The sequence below is a fragment of the Anoplolepis gracilipes genome, chromosome 4, assembly GCF_047496725.1.
Source record: "Anoplolepis gracilipes chromosome 4, ASM4749672v1, whole genome shotgun sequence".
Classification (NCBI taxonomy): Eukaryota; Metazoa; Arthropoda; class Insecta; order Hymenoptera; family Formicidae; genus Anoplolepis; species Anoplolepis gracilipes.
In genome coordinates, this window is record NC_132973.1 from 4,704,937 (window position 1) to 4,720,554 (window position 15,618).

The window sequence follows — 15,618 nt, forward strand, 5'->3', positions numbered from 1 at the left end:
TTTAATATTTATTCATAAAAAAAAGCAGAGAAACGAAAATATATTATTTACAACATTTAATTCTCGAAGTCTGCGTCCAAATTTTCCTGTACAAGTAATATATGATCTGATAGAAAATGATTACTTTTATTTGAAATATTAAATAACGAATGTAGAGAGAGAGAGAGAGAGAGAGAGAGAAAGAGAGAGAGAGAGAGAGAGAGAGAGAGAGAAAGAGAGATATAGAAAATTATCTAAAAGATAATATCTCTTTCAAACATCAGTAAAAAAAAAAAGATAGAAGCGTGCTGTCATAATTTCTGAACAAACCGTCTCAGTCCGAGAGATTTTTTTCAAGTTCAGATACCTCTCTCCACGAGTTACATAATTTTATATCCTTGTAAAGGGAGAAAATCTATTAGGGTAATGATAATAATAACATCCAAGACTCGTCTCGGAACGAAGAAGATAAAAGCAACGCGAAACGGATACTCGCGGCGAATACTTTGGACCATGTTAGTACTGCACTTTAATATAGGTAAGTCCAAGTTAAGCTCCTTACCGATGACGATACGATTAGTACGGTTGGCTGGACTAATTGCCTTTGCTGATGGAACTAAATCGAAGAGAACCCGGCAATATGAAACGAGAATAATATCGATCGTTTTTCCGTAACCGAAGAAAATGGCTCGCATTAATTTGCGCGCCCGCACAATTCTCGCTTTTATATAATATCCTGTTTCCTTCACATATGCATTATCGATAAATACCCTATTGTACTGTTGGCGTACATTCTCTCGCGTGTTGATACAAATGCAAGTCAAGAGAGAAAGAGAAAGAGAGAATGAGACTTCTCGAAGTTTTCCTTCATGAAGCGCACGCGAAGCTGATAATCGAATTTCGTTTTCATTTTTAACGAATTCTGTACATTTTGCAGAGAAACAAGTCGGGTTAAAATTCGTGAAGTAATAATACTCTTTCGTTTGTCTTTAACCCTTTGAGTCACAGCGGGTCACCTAGAGACCCATCTTTTTTTCATAGTTTTTTATTGTTTTAATTACTTTTTTATCAACAAATACCGGATTTTTTGTTTCTACAGAATCTCTAGAACATCAATAAGTGTAAAAAAAATATGAACAGTCATTAATTGTTAATTGCAAAAATACCATATATAAACAAACAGTTAAAATTAGTACTTTTTTACGAAAAAATGCATTTTCTACTAATCTATTATGATAATAAATACGGCAATTTTTTTATAATCTTAGTATACTCTAAAGTATTTTTCAGAATTTTTTTAGAATTTTCCACCGTGTTGTTTTTGTTAAATCCTCCTTTTTTTGATAAAAAATATATAAAAAACAATATTTTCTGTTCTAAATTGAAAGTAACAGTTGTATTTTTTTTTAAATTTTTTCTCTGAAGGTTTTTTTTAGATCGCAGAAGCTGAATCTAAAGGAAAAAAAATTTAATTTCCAAAATTTAATATAGGAATCCAATATGACGGAAGTAATATTTCGTCTGCCATATTGGGTCCGTCATCTTGAATTTTGAAAATCTGACAACGGATTCGCAATCAGCGATCCCAAAAACCCTTATATACCAAATTTTATAAAATACTGACAATTAGAAAAATTCGTGACTCAACGGGTTAATATATAGTTTCTCACAATATTCTCTCTTTGTGTTAGATGTTTATTTATTGTATTATCACATTTTGCGCGAAAAGAATCATCAAATGCCGATAGACTAATACAAATATTTTCGGTTAGGAAACTAAATTGTTGTCCGAGTGCTATTGGATTTCGACCGCTCTCGACTCGCGAAAAAAAAAAAGCTCGACCTCGTAGAGAAGAAAGACACAAAAAGAAACTTACAAAGTGCCTTACCATAACGTAGTGCCTCTGCATCTCGGTCTTCTCGCTAGCCAACTTCTCGCACTCGAGTTTCAGTCTGTAAAACAAAAAGCAAAAACAATTGGATAGAATCGGTTTAGATAAATACTACAGGGAAATTTATTTTTTAAAGGATAAAAACACATAATAATTATAAACAAAACGAATAACAAAGTCTGAGAAGAACAGATATACATATAATAAAATATAAAGAAAATTGCATCGATTCATGCGAATCGATCTACAATCGCGATATCGCACAAAAAAATTCACTGCGATTGGAAAAATGAGGAAAAATGTGAATGCGGAAAATTGTTGTCTCGAATAATTGCAGAAGACTCGTAGAAACACAATGGAACAGATAGGAAAAAAAAAGCGAAAAAAAATGAAAAGAATAAAAGAAAATAAAAACGCGAGGCAAAAGGTAAGAAAGAGAAAGATAAAGAGAACATAAGCAAGGAAAGAGACAAAGATACTCACGAATGGTACTGCTGCTGGATAAAATTGAATTCCTCTTTGATCCTCTCGCAAGTGTCCGCCACCGTGAATTTCAGCCCGCCAGCAGCCCCGCCGCTACCGCCGCCACCCTGCAAGAAAAAGGGGAGAGGAAACGGATTCGATTAGTTATATGTATACACGACAATGAGAAAATGACGAAGAATACACGTGGGCGTTAAAACTGTACGCGAAACGCACTCGTGATACGAATAAAATCGTATTCGCCAACATAGCCTGGCCGTCACTTTGTGGTATTGTGCTTGATCTTTCTAACTTGAGGCCAAGAACCTAACCAGTCATCCACGTGCGCACCTTCCACTATTAAGGACGAACCGCACGAGGAAGAACTATATCAAAAGTATAATAAGAAATCTAATACATTTCGAAATTCAAGAATTTGACACATTGCACGAATACTTTTAAAATATAAAATTAATAATTAATATGTAAGTTAAAATAAAAATTTGCCCTATAAAATTAAAATTATTATTTTCATGAATTTCTGTACAGTCACTATGAAAATGTTAGTTTGATATAATATTTACGATTTTAAAATTACATTATATTCTACAAGACAAATCTCTTTATTTTAACTCATTTGTATAGTGTTCCGCATTTCCAATATTTATGCGCACAAGATTTTATTCTTCCTTTTTTTATCATTATTCCTTGAATTCTTTTTAATTCTTTTCCAAAAAAAAAAAAATCTACTCTCTTCTGCGAAGAGAATTTTCAATTCAATAGATCCATGCGGCATTCGTGGCTAATGGTTGGAAATATTTGCGGTAGATTGTTGGTCAAAAAGCGTGCAAGTTTCTCGTTTCGCCGAATACCTTTGGAAATACATTTAAGCTGCGCGAGGTGCTTAAAGTCGAAAATGACGAGGAACCAGCAGCGTCGAATGGCCTTCGGGCACGTAAGGCGCACGCAAACGCACGAGACCGAACCCAGAAATGCGAGCAGGGGGCAGCCAGGTATATAAAAGACGAAGCGTCTCGAGCGCGGGGGCGAAAGAGAAGGATGAAGAGAGGGCAGAGGCAAAGGCGCGGGCCTGAAGAGCCAAGGATGAAGGGCTGTGAAGGCGTCCTTAATGAGACCCATTCCACCAGATACCACGAGATTTGTTCGAGTCCACCACTACGGACTTCCTCTACAGAGAGGAAACCTCGGGTATATGAGCACGTATACATATATATACATATATGTGTGTGTGCGCGCCTATATATATATATATATATATATATATATATATATATATAGGCGCGCACACATACCAATGACAGTCGGCGTGCCGACTGAAATTACGGTGGAAAGGATCGGCGCTTTCCGATGACAGTAATGATTACGTTGCGGTGAAAGGGCGTCAATCGAATTTCGAAAGGACGCGCGTCTCTTAAAAGCGAACCAGCTGAATACTGTCATTACATCGATTCGTGCTTGTGTGGATTTTCAAACACAGAAATTAGCCGCGCGGTAAAAGTAAACTCTATAGAAAAAAGAGTTGCAATCCCGATGGCGACATTAATGATCTCTCGTTCTTGCGATGTGACCGTCGCCGATGCGAAGAATTTTTTCACCTCGTTTTACGATGAATCGATCGAGACGACCAGGGCGGCCAAGAGAAAGAGAGAGAGAGAGAGAGAGACAGAGAGAGACAGAGAGAGAGAGAGAGAGAGAGAGAGAGAGAGAAAGAGAGAGAGAGTCACGTCGCGTTCAAAAATTCCGATTTTTTTTCGACAGATAGATCCCGCGATCCCGCGCGCTGAATGATTTGGCCACTTGTTGAATGCGAAACGGGGAGTGGCTGTCGGTGGTAAAATGGTTTGGGAGAGAGCACGGCGGTGTGGGCCTCACTTGTTGCAATCATCAAACGGAAAAGTCATCGAACAGGTTGTTGCGCCGTGGCCGCGGCCAGCGACAAATTCGTTTTCATCGAAACCCTCCCTTTCCCTCGCGCTCTCTTTCTGTCTCTCTCTCTCTCTCTCTCTCTCTCTCTCTCTCTCTCTCTCTCTCTCTCTCTCTCTCTCTCTCTCTCTCTCTCTCTCTCTCTCTCTCCTATAACAGCAACGAGTACGGCGATCCATCGGTTAAAATTAACGTACTATACCTCTGCGATTTGACCAGACACCAACACTCATTCCCGCGCAAATATTCCCATCGCGAAATGTTTCGATCGCGAAATTGGCTGCGACTCCAAAAATTTTTCGATAAAAACTGCAGTCCATTAAACTTGTCTCGATTAAGTTTTTTTCGCGATAAATGAACGCTGTAAGTAAACTTGCAAGATAATAAAATAAAAAAAGAAACCCATTAGGTATTCTGTTTATTATAACTGTTGAATATTTCATTTATTATTCAATTCACATTTAGTTTATTCCAGTTTAATTATTTTTATTTTAATATAGATAATATAAACAACAACAACAAAAAAAATATATATATATATATATATATATATATACATATATACAATTTTCCCTAAGCGAAAATGTCGAAAGGGATCATTTTTTTAGGAACTTTTAATTTTTTCTATTACACATCTTTATAACTAAGTCTTAAATTAAAATTTTATTAAAATAAACTCCATCCGAAATTAACTGAAAAATATAATTATGTTAATCTTCTAATTCCACAAGTTTAGTTTGCGAAAAACTCTTTTTCTCAATCGCTTATAATTCGAAAATTATTGATGCTTCAATATTTTCGCTGAGGAAAAATCGTCTTCAAATAAGCCAGGGAATCCGCCTACATAATATGTGGTAATTACGATACACTCTGTATATATATCGTACAAAGAGATTTGAAACTAATAAAGGATCGATTATCGTCGTACAGTAGCTCACATCTGACGTAAATGTCGGTTTATAGGTACTTGGAAATTTAAATAGCATACTTCAAAATTAGAAAGGTATATATACTCTGGAGTCATTATTCTGATAACACTTATTTATGCGATCGCGGTGAGTAAAATTGCCACTATTATTTTAGTGGTATGAAAATGCAAACAGCTTTGATCGAAATGGCGTAAAACGTACAAATCTTCCTTTATGCTTAAATTGTTCTAATTTTTATTATAATATTACAAATAAAATATTACTCGCGTTGCTCATGAGAATTAAAATTATATAAAATCCCAATATTAATACTAGTAAAATTCCACGGATATAATAAACATTTCCACTATCCTAATGCATGAATATACCTATTAACATCATAGTAATGTAAGCAGCACTTCTACCTCTGGCCAGGGTCACCACGTGTCTTCCATGTTAGGACGCGCGTGTTATTAAGGAACGAAGAGACAAAAGTCCTCCTCCATATTCCCGACCGCAAAACTGCGCCACGACGGTGTTGTGCGTGTCTTTTGTGCTCGTCTCTTGTCCGAAAGAGGTTCCCCCCTTTTTCTTTCACCACGGCGAGTATATACACGCGGATAGTATCGAAAAACCGGCTGGTTCACTTTGTTGCCAGGAGATAATGGCCGTGCGAATCGTAAATAAGGTAATAGGTCTTTGGAGGGCAAGCCCTCCCCTCCCCCTCTCTGCTTCTGCCCCCTCTCGTGCGTCGGTACGGGACCCAAAGATCGGATGACGTAAGCAGGATGCCTCTTAAGGCGTCCTGCGCGCTTCCACGAGAGAAACCAACACGCATCGGATATAAATCCTTCTCCCCCTCCTGATCATCAATAGTTGTAAATACATCGAAAACAAGGGCGCGATTCTTAAATAAATCTTTTTTTATATTGTGTTGTGTCGTATTGTTTACTTTAATGTTTTGTAATCGTAATATATATATCGCTTCGCTCAAGAGATATTTCGAAAAAGAAATGATATAAATATATACAATTAATTACAAAAAATCTGATAACATGTGTGCGTGTAAATTTATATGATCAGATGAAATTACATGTTTTTTATCAGATCTTTTCATATAATTAATTATATACATTTACATCTAACTATATTACTACTTTTTTTTTTTTTTTTTTTTTTTTTTTTTTAGGAAAAATTTCTTTTACTTTGTTACAATTATTTTTGACATCTACATCGTGACGTTTCGGAATACCTGTCTCTTTACCAAATTATTTAAAATTTACTTTTTATCACATATAAAGCTTTTATGCATCATTTATTCTTTTTTTTTCTTATACTTATGTTATTTTGATATTTCATTCTACAATTATTTGCAAATTATTTCTACAAATTTGGGTAACTATCATTATAGACAGATATTATATCTAGCAAAGAAATATGGGTAAATGTTCGCTTTAACTTATACTTTACGGATTATATATTTTCATTTTCATATATATCATAGAAAGTACGTTTACAAACATTTACCGAAACACAGACATTCGAGTTCTCGTAGTATAGGGTTCTTCTTGCATAGATCAAACCTTATGCAGCTCAGGCGCCGGGTTCGCTGACGCAGCTGCAGTTGAATAAACATCGGCGGGGCCAATGTGACGCGCGCGTGCATCGAACAACGAGCGGATGAAGGAAACTCATGCACGAGGAGTGATGACGCGTATGTGCAAATAATAAGAGAGCGAGCATCATCATCAGGAACGTGCGAATGCGCGCGAATCTGCCGATTACGCGCATGAACGGCCATTAAAAGCGGTGGGGAAGGAGAAGGAGCAGCGAGAGGGAAGGAGAAGGATGAGCGAAAAGTAATCGTTCGTTATGGCGCAAAAAATGGATACACAATATCCGCGAGCGAAGGTGGAAGAAAAAAACGAGAGGAGATAATTATTTGGCGAAACGAGCGCGGTTTGTGCATGTCCTACTAACGGCAAACAAGTTTTTCGCGACGAGAAGAAAGAGAACCTTTACGAGACAGCGGTGTAATTATTTCATACATTCCGTGCCGCTGTCATAACGTAATTAAGTCTCGATTGGTCGACTAAAAAAAAATCATGTCTAGAATGAAATCGCGTATCAAATGTAATTAGAAGACACTGCACAAAGAACGGTGAAGGTTCTCGTACATTACCTCTAATGTCAGATGCGAACCAACCTAGACTAACTGTAAATAAGATTGACAAAATTCCACATTTTTTTTTGGATAAAATTCATGCCAGTGATAAAACTTGATATTTTCCGAAAAAAAAAGACAAAAACTATGGTTCTTTCTATTAAAAATTTTTAAATAAAAAATCTTTTTCGCTAATATTCGTCAATTGAAAAAGTGTTTCTTAATTTAATAAATTTCCCTTCAAGCTTTATCCAAAATAAAATCCGTAATAGATTAGAAATCGATGTAGCAAATAAATAAATTAGCGATTTAGAAAATATTGAATGGTAAATGGAAACTAGATCTATATTGGTAAAAATTGTTAATTGTGTTATTATTATTTTTCTTATTAAATCAAAAATTAATATAAAACTTAGAAACATTTATATCGCCAAAGTTTTTGTTTCAAAAATTTCACATATTAATTTAAATTAAATAAAGATCTTATTATATTATATTGATTTTATTTTTCTTAATTAATACTGATTAATAAAATTTATTAATTGAAGCAAAAATATCGTTTTGCATCGATTTATATTAAATCTATTTTATGTTAATATTAGTTATTCGTATAGTTTTTGCTAGTTTATTCCATTAGATAGTAAGTCCAGGACAGTAAAAGTTAAAATTAATCAGTTTTTTCACTGGAAAACGTTTCCGGAACACTTTTCCGACCATCCCTCTTTGACTTGGACTGTAAGCCTAGACTATAAGACAATCGGTTGAAAAAGCACAGCTAGTTCTTTAATTCTATTTTAATAGATTAAAAATCTCAAGCAAACTTATTAACTCTGGAGTTATAGGAGAATAGATAATCGTTATTCTATGAAGCGTAGAGTCGTAGCTAATCACGCTCGCCCGAAGCGACTAGGCGTTCGATATTATTGCCAGTGTGTGTCGACGGCATTCATTTCATTAATCATCATTATTAATTAATAGAATCACGATCCTCTTGCAAACGCGCGATTCTGCGCGCATCGTAGAACTAACCGGATTGCATGAGATTCGCAAAGAGAAACAGAAAGGGAGAGAGAGAGAAAGAGAGAGAGAGAGAGAGAGAGAGAGAGAGAGAGAGAGAGAGAGAGAGAGAGAGAGAGAGAGAGAGAGAGACGCTTAGAATATCTCGATAGTATATTGATGCGCTTTGTTATAATAACACTGATATTGATATTTTAGTATCATCACACTTTAGCTAAATATTTATATTTTAAAAGACTAAACAAAAAAATCAAGGAATTTTTATTTATGTTAAATAAAAAATATTTTTAAAATACATATTAATCTTTGTAGGTCATGCCTTTTTGTTGCTCTGTTCCTGCTCATATATGGATCACAATGTCTTATTGTTAAAATCTATAAAAATTTATATATATATATATATATATTTCTGAACATCCGTGGAAAAAATGATCATGTACAACAATAATTAAAAAAGAAATTTCAATCATTTTTTATTGGTTAAGATTTTTGAGAAATCCTATTGTTAAAATATCGATAGAATCAAAATAATCCATATGTAACTTTTAAGAGTTAATTATTTCCATTACCTCGTAAAATATATATATATATATATTATGATATTGCAAATATTTTGGTATTGCAAAAATTTTATTCTTGATTTTATATGTATATATAATAACGAAAATGCACGGTATCGCGCTAAATTTGTCAAATATTAATCAGAATTACATCAATATTCGTGATGTAAGCGCAAAAGAGTTAAATTATTTCTATTTGAGTTTAAACGTTCCAAATATTTTTCAATGTGATCACAAAAATTACTGCATTCCAATAAATTGATAAATCGATGTAGGCATCAAAATAATCACGTATTCGTCCGGTGAATTTTGATAATATCCGTTTAGGATAGGCACGTTAGAGATTTCGGAGCGCGTTTAAGAGCATATGTGTGCTCGATCAATGTCAATGCGTTAGCGAGAACACTAACAAATGTCCTTCGCCATCAGTAGGGGAGAGCAGAAAACGGGACGAGCGCATACACACTGAGAGATGAACTAACAGAAGGGACACGCGCGACACACAGGGCGCAAAGAGCACGTGGTAAAATTCTTGGTGCGCGCAAAAGCGTGCGCTTTGAATAGATTCCGATTTTATGTTAAGGGTCAACAGAACCGACGAGAAAATTCCAGCGTCATTGTCATCAACATTGAGAAATGAATTCACATTCATGAATCTTTTTTTAATATATTCTTTATAAAAATTGAAAGGTTTCTAAAGAGCCGGATTTTGCAACTTTTAAAAATTTATAATAAATTGAATTCGAATTCAGGGAACAGCTACACTTGATTTGCGGTAGCTTGCGGTTAGCAGCATATTTTTGAAAATTTTATTTCGACCTTTTTTCCCCCAAAAAATCGCTCTCTAGAAACCTGCAGATGATGTTGCTGGTTAAGAATACCATAATTTTATTGCGATTTCTCTATATTTTAGCCGTAATATGTAAAATACGAATCTGTAATTCGCAGCCGGCCGATAGAAGTCTCCTTAGTGTCTTCTGTCGACCCTTAAGATAATGAGCAGCAACCCAGCAACCAAAGAAGAATCAACGTGAGAAAGAGAAAGAATTCGCCCCCTGTAATATTCTTCCCTGATATCGGTGAGATTCTTAATCGATACAATCGAATACTCGCGCTAATTGAATTGATTATTATTAGCGAAAAGAAAAGAAAAATACTGGATATTTCCTAGCACTGATATTTTGTAACACAGTGTTATATTGCTCGACACAATAAAATCCTAAGTGTTAATTTTTCACTATTTTCAAACATTGCAATAATATACCTACTATAAATATATTTTAAATAAGCTAAATTTTACAAGTTTACATTATTAAAAGTCATAATTCTCTTCTATATTTTTTATTACTGCAATGATTATACACATTTATACATTTTTTTAAATATTTTTTCTTTGTTTTATCTAAAAAATATATATAAACATTTGAAGCTACAGCTGCAATATTTGTAATATTGATTATACTGACTACTGGAAATATATCAATGCATTGAAAATGTATGATTTAAAAATTTGATTAGAAGTAGAGATATCGTGGGTCATATGCGCGAAACAATTTTTGTATATAATTAATCCCATTTATAGTCCCCATTTAGATTTATCTTTAAAGATAAAATCTATAATACAGATACTAAAGTCTTACATTCAAAACGTTTTTATTGATACGCGCATTTAGTATATAGTTCACATTATTACTTACACCATAGAATTTCAGAAATAAAAACTTGCATTTTTATCGATAAAAGCGCGTTCTGAATATAGGCCTAAATATTTAAAATAATTACAAAAAATATAAGTTTAATTAAATTTTTTAATTTGATTAGAGAAAAGTCAATTCGGAATATTGTGATCAAAGAATCTATTACTTAATTTGTCTTCTTTGATCGAAGGAATATTTAATAATTCTGGGACACCCCCCTCGTGTAACATGATTTCGCTTCTCATTCCATCGCATAAAACCTTTCATGTCGCAACAATGGACCAGCGCACGTTGGGCATTACAGGTTTTATATGTGTGTATTGGTATGAGTACATATACATATCAGGGGTTATATAAAAACATTTTCTTTCGATGTGCAATGACAAAAAAAGGAAAAAATTAAGACAATCTCCATTTGCGCTTCAGACGCTTCGTAGCACGTGACCTACGTGAAAGATGTGTCATTTTCGATGCCGTGTATGCATGTGCGCATTTCAAATACACGTGCCATTGTATGACACAATGGACGTCACCCTTGGAGTTTTTGCTTCTTCCTCCTTAATCTGCGCACCGCTAAAACAAGACTCTGCGAAAGAGCATTTGTCAGCGCTCGAATAAAGAGAGAAGAGAGAAAAGGAAAAGAAAGAGAGAGAGAGAGAGAGAAAGGACGAGGAAGAAAGGAAGGATGTATAACAGGGGGATAGAAATTGGTGCCAAAAGTCGCGGCTTTCTTAGAAAATCCTCGACGATCCCGGGGCTTCCATCGTCTTCTCGATGGAAGAGAATGTCGTCAGTTAAATAATTCATGAGCTTTCGTGGCGAGATGAATTCCAACGAAATATTTGGTAACACAATACACAGAATATTTATAAGAACGTAATTTACCCAAGATCGATTCGTCCGCGCGAGCATTGTCCGCGGAGAACAGGATTTCTGCCTGTTCATCGCGAGGTCGCGATCCATCTCCTGAAAAAGGAATCTCTCAGAAGGGTGAAAAAACGTCTCGGGCGATAAAATTGACGCTTTGTTCGCAAAGACTTTATGAATAACGTACGCTAGAAAAGAAATACAGCCAGCAGAGGAATCAAGCCTGAATCCTGTTGCTAGGGATGTTCACTAGCGAGATCGGCGATCCTCGGAGTAGCCATCTCACGGGGTGGTTAAGAACTTGCCTGTACCAGCCGGAGCCACCGGAGAGAGAGTGGCTTCGATCGTCCTTCTCCACGTGGACGATACCGCCTTCGGTAAATGCCTTCGTCACGCGAGGGGTGAAACCGTTTATAGTCTACAAGGAAGTCGGTCTTTTTCTCTCTCGCTCTTTTTTTTCTCTGCCGGGCGCGCGCGCGCGCGCGCGCATCCCCCTGCGGCCCTTGCGTCTCCCTACAAGGCGTCCCACCGAGAGGGGGTAGCTTGGCTCGCCAGCCAGAGCTCTTGCGCATCACAACCTTTCCTCCAGCCTGGTCTTATACGCTGCCGTCGTGAGAACGATAATCGTTTTATCCACATGAGAGCAACGGGACGTGTATCACCTGTTCGTTTTCTCAAACCTTCGCTCGGAAGTGATCGCCCGCTCCCCGTCTGGCGAAAAACTCAACTTTCCTAAACTCGAGTTCTATTTCCTATGTATTAACTTTTTTTCTGGATAGAGTCTCTCATAATAGTGGAGGATTCAATAGGATAAAAATAATCGAAATGTCGAGAAAATGTGCGCAAGTTGATTATCCAGTGTGTTAGACTAGGTGAGAAAATAGAACGAAAAAGTTCAGTCTCTCGGTGTACAATTAAAGAGGACAGTTTTCATTAACAAAGAATGACACAACTAGCAAAGAGCGAATTCTTGTTCTTAAAGTATATTTTCAAATTAACTTCGCGTATGTACATAAACTCGTAATAAAAGTACATGTATACAAATCGATAACAAAGCCACAGCCGTTCCTATTGTCTATTTTTACTATAAAGAGTCGAGAAATCGCGATCAAGGCAAAGCGAATGAGATTTTACACTTATCACGAGCATTTTTTTTTTCATGCTCGTTACAAGAGAGCGATCTTTTTTCTTGCTCAATCAACATCTCGTGAAAAAAATCGATTGAAAACATACAAATAGGATTATTTATTAATTTATCTTGCTTCACAAAAATCAGTTTTTACAATATTTATTAATCAATAAATTTCACCGAATTTTTTTTTAATTGTTCCAAATTTAAAAAAATTTATTCTCTCTTTCAGTTATACGTCGCGAAATTGCGAGGCAAAATAATGCCAAACTTTTCCTTTTAACTATTTGCATCTCATTTTAGAAATGCAAGATATAACCATGATGATAAAGCTCGTTCGATATTACAATGTATAAAGTCAAAGTTTGCGATTCAAGCGGTTAATTACCGATTGACCGTTCACCCTACAGCAACTACCTGATCGAATAAGCAGCTAACGAAATTTCCGGCTAATTGAAACCGCTATGAGGCAGCCGCTAGCATTCCGATACACAGCGTTCAGCCGTTCTTTCGATCGATCGGTATGATTCGCGATATACGACGACGATTCAACGTGCGAGAGCGACGGCAGTGATAGTCATTCTGTACGTCTATATGTTTCTGGTCCCCGCGTCCCGTGTACCCCCTTCCCCCTCCTACCCCCCTCCCTCTCTCTCTCTCTCTCTCTCTCTCTCTCTCGTCCTTTAACGAGGCTGGCCGAGGGTCGATCCCCGTTCGACATGTAAATGTAAATGTAAATGTTGAACAAGATCCCGCCAGGGTTTCCCAACCTCGAACACAGGGCACGTCAACGAACTAATGCGTTTAGTTAGAGAGAGAGAGAGAGAGAGAGAGAAAGAGAAGGGAGAAAGGAGACAAAGAGAGAGAGAGCGAGAGAGAGAGAGAGAGAGAGAGAGAGAGAGCAGTCTCTGAGAGCCACTCGCGTTGGGGACACTCGGTAACTCCTCTCCCCTTCCTCAGTGTGTGGCAAGAGTGTTGCGACCATCTCCGACACACAGTTTGCAGTGGTGATCAATCTTACTCTTGGAGACCAAAGACACATTCCAACCGCGCGCGCGGACGCCCACCTCTTCTCTCATGCGAGGGAACAATAAAAGTCGAGCAATAAAAAGCCTCGGCAACGATAACGCAGCCGATCGCGTTACGATAACGCGTCTTCGAGAGTTGATTCACTATCGATTGCCATTTTTCATCATGTTAATTTTAATAATGTCCGGGATTAATGTGTAGTAATTTTATTAATTTAAAATCAAATTTTCTTTAAAATGTCAAGGCGATAATAAACATTTCTTTTAATCGCGCAAACGACTGAAAATAAATAACCGGCAAAGGCGACAACGGAACGCAATTTATATTACGTAGTAATATGATATAAAGTTAATTGTCGATCGATTGAAAAAAAAAAAAGAAAAAAAAAACTAAGCGCGAGATATCTTTTCATGTGGTGGAAAATAGCTTAGCATTTTCCGTGTTAAATATACGAGAGCGCGTCTGGCGCTTTAGTGACGTAGAGTAATTTCCGGAAACAAGAATGAGAACCGCTTGGGATTTCAGTGGGCGGCGTTGGTCCCCTCATCAAATGCTTGTCATACCGTTCTTACCCTCAAACTCCGGAGCCTAACGGATCCCAACAGCCGAGTAAAGCCTCGTACCCCCCCCGTATACACAACGAGAAAGAGAATGATTGTGTATATATGTGTATGTTTATGTGTTTGTGTCAGTGTGTGTGTGTGTGTGTGTGTGCGTATGTGTGCGTGTAGTGGAAAGCGAACTCGACTACCCCAATGGACACCGAGGACCGACGCTTAAAAAGCCATAGGCCGGAGCGATACGCCCCTGCGCATGGATGGGAATTATGCCGCTAAAACTCACCAATTACGAAACCCGAACGGCTTGGCTTCCTCTCTTCGTCCACAACCTTCCTTTAATCTTAAACGCACCAAGTATCTTCTCCAAACACGCCGAGGGAAATGAGTAATTAGTTTCCGACGGGTTTTCGAATTTACAACTATAAACCATTAATGCAAACGCTGTACTTTAATATTATACTTTTATTAGCGATATTTAACATTTTTAGCGAGTGCTATTTGTAAAAAAATACTTTTTAAAAAATATATCAATATATATATACAGGATGTCCCATTTTAATTCCTCCAGTGAAATATCTCGAAAAATATGGAAAATACGAAAAAATGTTTCAGACAAAAGTTGTTTGGTTTCTAGGGGGACATAAGATGGTGCCATTAGTTTAACCTTGAAGAGTCACATGAAGGTCACGTAAAGGTCATTTTGAATTTCTTAAATGGAACACCCTATATATTTTTGCATATTTTTGTAACTTATCTCAAGAGCTTTCCAAAACACTATGATAAAATGTTTTTTCATTAAACACTTTTCGTGTTATAAGGCTTTCAAAGTTGCAATATTTTGACATAAAATACAAGATATCTCGTAAAATATTCACTTTTATGCGTAATTGAAACACATAATTATATTAAAGTAAAAATGTGTAACTGCTAGTTGCAAATTCAGATTTTTTCTTAAAGATAACTATGTGTTTTCTTTAGACCAATTGATTCGTCTCATTATTCTGTGCATAAAAGTATTAGGGTAAGATAATCGAGAAATGAATATTTTACGAGATATCTTGTATTTTATGTCAAAATATTGCAACTTTGAAGCCTTATAACTCGAAAAGTGTTTAATGAAAAAACATTTTATCATAGTGTTTTGGAAAGCTCTCGAAGTCAGCTACAAGAATATGTAACAAAAAATAGGAGGTGCCATTTAAAAAAATTGAGGTGACCTTCACGTGACCTTCAAATGACTCTTCAAAGTCAGACCAATGGTACCATCTTATGGCCCCCTCGAAACCATACAACTTTTTCCTGAAACATTTTTCTCTCCCAGGCTTGGTTTTTGAAATATTCGACTGGAGGAATTAAAATGGGACATCCTGTATATAATTTTAAATATTAATAACTAAATTATCAATTGTT

At 36.2% G+C, this 15,618-nt stretch overlaps 1 protein-coding gene across 4 annotated transcripts in view; it reads right to left on the reverse strand.

Annotated features, from left to right (window-relative positions):
• Gro (TLE family member transcriptional corepressor groucho) overlaps nt 1-15,618 on the reverse strand; it is a 77,239-nt gene that overhangs the window by 45,087 nt on the left and 16,534 nt on the right. For 3 of the 4 annotated variants that reach the window (XM_072890772.1, XM_072890771.1, XM_072890774.1), the window contains exons 3-4: nt 2,355-2,461; nt 1,857-1,932 (exon numbers count right to left, since the gene is read on the reverse strand). In XM_072890772.1, the coding sequence (XP_072746873.1) occupies nt 1,857-1,932; nt 2,355-2,461 (183 nt within the window). The remainder of the gene's footprint in view (nt 1-1,856; nt 1,933-2,354; nt 2,462-15,618) is intronic. The other variant, XM_072890773.1, reaches the window with a different exon arrangement.